The sequence below is a fragment of the Volvox carteri genome (genome assembly GCF_000143455.1).
Source record: "Volvox carteri f. nagariensis unplaced genomic scaffold VOLCAscaffold_1, whole genome shotgun sequence".
Taxonomy (NCBI): Eukaryota; Viridiplantae; Chlorophyta; class Chlorophyceae; order Chlamydomonadales; family Volvocaceae; genus Volvox; species Volvox carteri.
This window is the reverse complement of record NW_003307545.1, coordinates 4,630,310-4,636,763: the sequence shown is the minus strand read 5'-3', so window position 1 is coordinate 4,636,763 and position 6,454 is coordinate 4,630,310. Positions and strand designations below refer to the sequence as shown.

General features: G+C 55.7%; 1 protein-coding gene across 1 annotated transcript in view; it reads left to right on the top strand.

Moving 5' to 3' along the window:
* The window catches only part of VOLCADRAFT_115828 (uncharacterized protein), a gene marked incomplete at both ends in the record, with an annotated part of 13,339 nt that overhangs the window by 1,821 nt on the left and 5,064 nt on the right, over window positions 1-6,454 (top strand). The window contains 9 exons of the mRNA XM_002946214.1: window positions 147-593; window positions 624-731; window positions 947-1,137; window positions 1,708-1,795; window positions 1,859-1,953; window positions 2,511-2,622; window positions 3,250-3,322; window positions 5,309-5,502; window positions 5,803-6,036. Of these exons, the coding sequence (XP_002946260.1) occupies window positions 147-593; window positions 624-731; window positions 947-1,137; window positions 1,708-1,795; window positions 1,859-1,953; window positions 2,511-2,622; window positions 3,250-3,322; window positions 5,309-5,502; window positions 5,803-6,036 (1,542 nt within the window). The remainder of the gene's footprint in view (window positions 1-146; window positions 594-623; window positions 732-946; window positions 1,138-1,707; window positions 1,796-1,858; window positions 1,954-2,510; window positions 2,623-3,249; window positions 3,323-5,308; window positions 5,503-5,802; window positions 6,037-6,454) is intronic.

Sequence of the window (6,454 nt, the reverse complement as noted above, 5' to 3'; positions counted from 1 at the left end):
TGACGACGTTTGATCAGTGCGGAGCTACTGCTACTGCTGCAGCCGGCGGCGGCGGCGGCTGTTCGACCCTGGTGGCCGTCGCCACGGCTGACGCACGGGTCGTGGTTCTGGAGCTTGAACCCTCGGGCCTCGCCGTCCGCGGGGAGCTGCGTACGATATCCCTGTCGGACGCCGCCGCCACAAGTGCCGCCGGCCTGGCGGGCATAGGGCCCGCAAGCGCGGTATGCTGGGAGCCGCTGTCCGGCAACGGCCTGCTGCTCATCGTGGGCCGCTCTGGCAGCATGGCATTGTACGACACGACCGCCGGCGAGGTCGTACTGTCGTACAGTAAGCAGCCCGCGACGGCGACACGCTTTGCGCAGTTCCTGCCGTCCCAGCCGGGCAATTTCCTGCTATCCTCCAGTCGCTCGGGTGCACTGCAGCTCTGGAACGTGAGCCGGCCTCAGCCGCTACGGCCTCTCCAGATGGGCGGGACCCTGGTGCAGGGCTTTGCGCTGATGAGGACGACAGCTGGCGGCGGCCGCGGTGAAGCCGCGGCGGCGGCGCGGTCGCCGCAACGTACGGCAGTGCTGGTGTCGTTCAGCGACGGCGCGGTGTGTTCGTACGATCTGGGTTCTCATCAGGTGCTCTGGCGTCAGGAGGGCGGTCACACGGAGACGGTGTTCGACTGCCGGTTCTGCCCCACCGACCCCAACCTGCTCGCTACAGCCAGCTTCGACTCCACTGTGCGGGTGAGTGAGTGAGTGAGTGTGAGTGAGTGCTTTAGACACGCAAACAAACACAACACATCCGTACACACTCCACAGCCTCTACCCTGTCCCTCACACACTCGCCTTCGTCGCCCAACCCCAATCCCAACGCCCCACCTTGGAAAACACACACGCACCCCCCTCCTCCTCCCCCCCCCACACACACGCTCACGCCGCCCTAACCCCTCGGGTGCAAGGTCTGGGACGTGCGCTCCAGCCGCTGCGTGAAGCACCTGCTGGGGGCTGAGGGCATCCTCTACTCGGTGAGCTGGTCGGCAGACGGCCGCCACATCGCGGCCTCTAACGACAGCGGCGCCATCTTCCTGTACGACTACGGCCGGGGGTCACTGGCGAAGACGCTACGTCAGCACACCAAGCAGTCGCTCAAGTAGGCGCGGGGAGTGGTTTAAAACCCACCTCCTCCTCTCCGTGGGAAGGGAGCTTACGGGAAAACAGGCAGCCAACTGGTTCTAAGTTCCTGCGGGATGGGAGGGGCGGAATTACCCATGACGGGTTGGGTGAAGTGGTGGGGGGGTTGGGGGGTAAGGGGGGATGGAGGGGCGGGAAACCGTTGAAGGTACGGAGGAGGGTACGGCAGCAGGATTGGAGAGCGGTGGGTTTTAGGGTTTTCGGGGGACGGAGCGGGGGCTACTCCCTGTGTGGGGTGGGGTGGGAAGTGAGAACCGGACAATACTGTTCGAAAGGACGCTGGCTCGGGAAGATAACTGTAACCCATGAAAAACTGTGAATCGCACTTCAATGTTAGTTGGACGAGCCGCTGACTGCCGTACGCAGCCAACGGAATAATGAACCCGCCATTGACCCTCATGAGAAGACGGGCGCCCGTCAATACCCGATCCCCAAACTTCCCCCCCCCCCTCTCACACCTCGCCAAACCACACCACACACCCCTCCCTCCCTCCCTTCACACAAACACACCCGCTACCCCGTGCCCCAGGGTGGCCTTCCACCCCCACAAGCCCTCACTGCTCGCCTCCGCCTCAACCGACGGCACCGTTCTGGTGTACAACATCGACGGCGAGACGGTTCGCGAGCTGCGCCACTCCTCCCCCGTCTCCTGCATCGCCTGGAGCGGGCTGAGCCCGCAGCTGCTTGTGGGCACCTCGGGGGGCGGCGAGCTGCTGCTGTGGGACGTGAGCCGGCCGCACCACGACTGCCTAGTGAGGACGTTGGTCGGGCACAAGTGAGTGAGTGAGTGGTTGAGTGGTTGAGTGCGTGAGTGAGAGGACAAGAAAGAGTGAACGAGAACAAGAAAGAGTGAGAGGACAAGAAAGAGTGAGTGAACAAGAACGGATGAACGAGAACAAGAAATGACGGGCAGGAGTGTGTGTATGTGTGTGTGTGTGCGCACACACACACACACACACACACAGCAAATCAGTCGGAGGGCCTTACGTGCCCCGCCACCACCACCACCGACAACACGTATGTACAGCAGATCAACAGCAGCGGCCGCTGCAGCCACACAGCCACCCGGAAGCTGTTCCTCCCCACACAGGGGGGAAGGGGAGGGGAGGTGGTTACCAATTTACTTGGTCCTACATATTTAAACCCCCCCAGCAAGGCCCCCGAACTACCCGCGCAAACCAAAAATTATGTCAGTACGTGCGTGTGTGTGTATGTATGTGTGTTTGTATAGCTGTAAAACTCGTGCGATACGTACTTGTGTCCCTAAGCTCTCGCGGGGGCCCCGTCGCGCCCGTTCGTCTCTCCTCCTTCCGCCCTCCCCCCCCCGAGCAGCGGCCGGTCTTTCAATGTGGAGTTTTCACCGTTGCTGCGCAACTACCTGCTCAGCTCGTCCAATGACCGTACATCCCGGGTGTGGGACGTGTCCTCCGGGGAGTGCCTGGCGGTGAGTGGCGGGGGTGGTGACTGGGGGGGGAGGGTGGACTCGGGGGTTGCTTTCACTGATAATATTAATAAAAAATAAATAATTTATAAATAATGAATAAAAGATCAATTATAACAAATAAAGGAATAAAGAATGCCAGAGCCAGCTCCGAATCAGAGCCAGCTGGGCCCGGGGCCCTGCCAGCTAGTGGGGGGTGTTGGCTGGTGGCAGATTATTCCCCCAACCTCTCCCCCTCCCCCAACCCTGCCCGACGGGTCGGAGGCTGCTAAGGCACCTACGATGAGGCGTGTGGGGAGGATGGCTGAGGAACGTTATACTTGGTTGCCGTACGTTGAGAAGAGGGGTGTCAATCTTTCCGTACATCCTGCTTCTGATGCGTTTGTTTGTTACTTGCGGCCCCACCCAGTAAACCATGCAAACACGCATACATACATACATACATACATACATACATACATACATACATGCATGCATGCATGCATACATACATACATACATACATACATACACGTTACCACATTCTTGCGATATCTCCACCTCCAACATAGCCTTGCCTCAGCCTCAGCCTCTTTTCATCCCCTCGCCCTCCCCCCTCCCCCTTTGCCCCCCCCGCCCCCCTCCCCCCAGGTCCTGTCCGGTCACACGGCGGTGGTTCGTGCGGTGGCGTGGCACCCAGAGGTGGCACACATCTGCTTTACAGGTGAAGATGGGAAAAGGGGGGATCGCACATGCAAAAGGAAGCGGGGGGAATGAACTGCCGGTAGTAGGCGTCCAAAGTATGTATAAGAAACTGCCCCAGTGATTGAGTCCTAAGCGATGGAACATGTAAAAAGACAAAGAAGGAGAGAACGAATTAATAAAGGTATATGCACGCAAGATTTGAGAATGTATGTTGTTGTTACAGGTTGGTATAGCTCCACCAGCGGCCCTCTTTCCCTTGGAGGCAGTTCCCTGCTCTCCCCTGCGAGAGGGGCACCCTAACACATTCACCCCATCCGACTTCAGAATGTACTCTTTGGGTTCGGCAACTTACCACCAGCATCCAACCAAATATAGCGGATTAACGGCGCCACAACTTAGTTCCTTAGTCAGTGAATGTATGTATGACATTTACACTTGTCAGGTAGGCGCGAGTGCGAGTGCGAGTGCGATGGCCCCCAAAGGCGCTTCAAAGTGAAGTGAGCGGTGAAGTGAACGCAACCCGCAAAGTAATGAACTTAGTATTTCCGTATTCGCACATTTCGGAATGATGTTTTAAAATGGATGATGCTTTTTTAGGTCATCGTCTTTCCAATTGACGATGGACGAGCGATTCCTTTTGGGGACGAACCCGCAAAAAGGGAAAGCAGTGAAACTGGGTGTAAACACGGCGTCGAGAAACCGTTCGCAGTTATAGAATTCTTATAATAATTAATAATAATTCCTGTAGGGTTCGAACGGTATGGCGCATAGACAGGTATAGCCGATTGGGCGAAGTTGGACGTCATTACGTCAAGCAGGACATCGTCCGGGAAGATGGACCGATCATGTCCTAAACAAGCACCTGTCGAATCCAACGATTACCTTTTTCGTATCTGTTCTCGGCGGCTTCAGAGAGATTACTTCAAAGGATCTTTTCTTTGATTGGATCGCTTTTGAAACAATGTAATGACGGAGCCGCAGGCAGAGGCCAAAGTTCCCGCGCGTGATAGCTGATAACGAGCTATCGGGCCCCACATTTTTCCTCTTGCACACACACATAGATACACACATAGATACACACATAGATACACACATAGATACACACATAGATACACACATAGATACACACATAGATACACACATAGATACACACATAGATACACACATAGATACACACATAACTATCGGTCTTTCCCGGTGGGTTACCCCTGGCCAGTGTCAGGCCCGAATCTGTGTGTGTAACACACACACACACACACACACACACACACACACACACACACACGTACACATACAAAGACACGTGCACACACCTTCTCCCCTCTTTCCACACCTCTGCCTTCCGTATCCCCCCTCCCTTTTTCCCCTCGTCCGCATCTTTTGTATTAGTATTAGTATTATATGTTTTTATTATCATTTTAGCATAATTATATTTGTTATTGTTCATTATAATTATTTCCTAAATGAAGTACGCATCCGTGCTATTTCATATACATACATACATACAGGGCGGGGGTAGCGTCCCCGGCCATAGAGGGCCAGTGAGCTATGTAACAATTACACACATACATACATACACACACAAACTGAGGATCATGTGCCGTACCAACCGGTAGTAGCAGTGCTGCCCGCCCGCGTGTAACCCAAACACCGATATATAAAGCTTCCTAGGTGTGAAGGGCTGCTGTACAGTGCTATACATACATACATACATACATACATACATGCATACATACATACATACATACATACATACATACATACATACATGTTTGCTGTTTACGTTGCCTTGTCTATACCTGTCCTCGCGCAAAATGAATATGGCGCTTAAGTATGATCCCCCTTCCCCCTTCTTCTACGTCTGGTACACTCTTGCCCTGGCAGCAGCTTCACTCGTTCGTGGTTCGTCTTTCCCCCTTCTTCGCCAGGAGTTTAAATCCCTTGATCACCTTGTTTGTTTCTCTTTCCGTCGCCTCCCCCCATTCCCCATCCCCCACCAAAAAAGGTTCCTGGGACGCTTCCGTACGGGTTTGGGACATTCGTACCGGCCACTGCCTGTACGTGGCGAACGACCACCATGCCGACGTGTACGGCATCGCATGTCACCCCCGACGACCCTTCTTCCTCGCCACCTGTTCCCGCGACAACACAGTGAGGTTGTGGAGCACTCTGGGCCTTACGTCTCATCTGCTGCCACAGGTACGGCATTAGTACGGCAGGCGCCGGCCAGCGTACTGAAACGCACCCATTGGTGGTGATGATGGGGATGGGGATGGGGATGGGGATGGGGATGGTCATTTATGGATTCCAGCTGTTGAGTCCGAGGAGGGTGCGGAGAAGTTTGCGGACGGGGGATGGGGTCGAAGAGGCAACCTCGTGCAGGTGACGCCCTCCCCACCCCCATCCCCCGCGTGCTGCCGTACAAACCCACGTCCCCCTCCTCCTTCCTCCGTCATTGTCCCCTCCCCCCCCTCCTCAACCCTTTCCCCACACTACCAGGCACTGATTCGCGGCCTTCCAGCTCTGCGCGCCCAGCCCTCCCCCTCTCGCTCGTCGTCATCCTCCTCCCTAGAAAGCGAAGCTGCCGTACTGCCGCTGTCCTCACCCACCACCGCAATCCTAATGAGCGGCTCGGGCTCCCTGGAGCTCTCTGAGAGGCTGGCGGCTCCGTCATGCTCCCCCCTGGAGCAGTTTGCCGCCGTCACGGAGTTCTTCATGCCGCCAGGTGTGTATGTGCGTATGTTTGTTCGTGTGTGTGTTTGTGTCTGTGTGTGTGGTGGGGGGTGGAAATTATCGTCCCGGGGTTGTGGGAGGGCCCCCGGCAGTGTTGCATGGCGCCTTGGAATATCATTGTTAATGTAAACCTAACTTACTACTAAATATCATTATTATTGTTATTGCTATTACTCTGTTATAATAAGTAATACTAGTAAGAGTAATGGACTGTTCCCTGTGCTCCCTTGACAAGGAGAGGAGCTCCTACGGGCTTACACCTCCCCCTCCCCCTCTCCCCCTCCCCGCCGCGATCCCAATCGCCTTCGGACCCACTCGCAACCGCACAACCGCACAACCGCGCAACCAAACCGCGACAACAGCTTGCATGGACGTCTTCTGGGATGTAGCACGGTACGTCCGGTACGGCAGCGGCGGC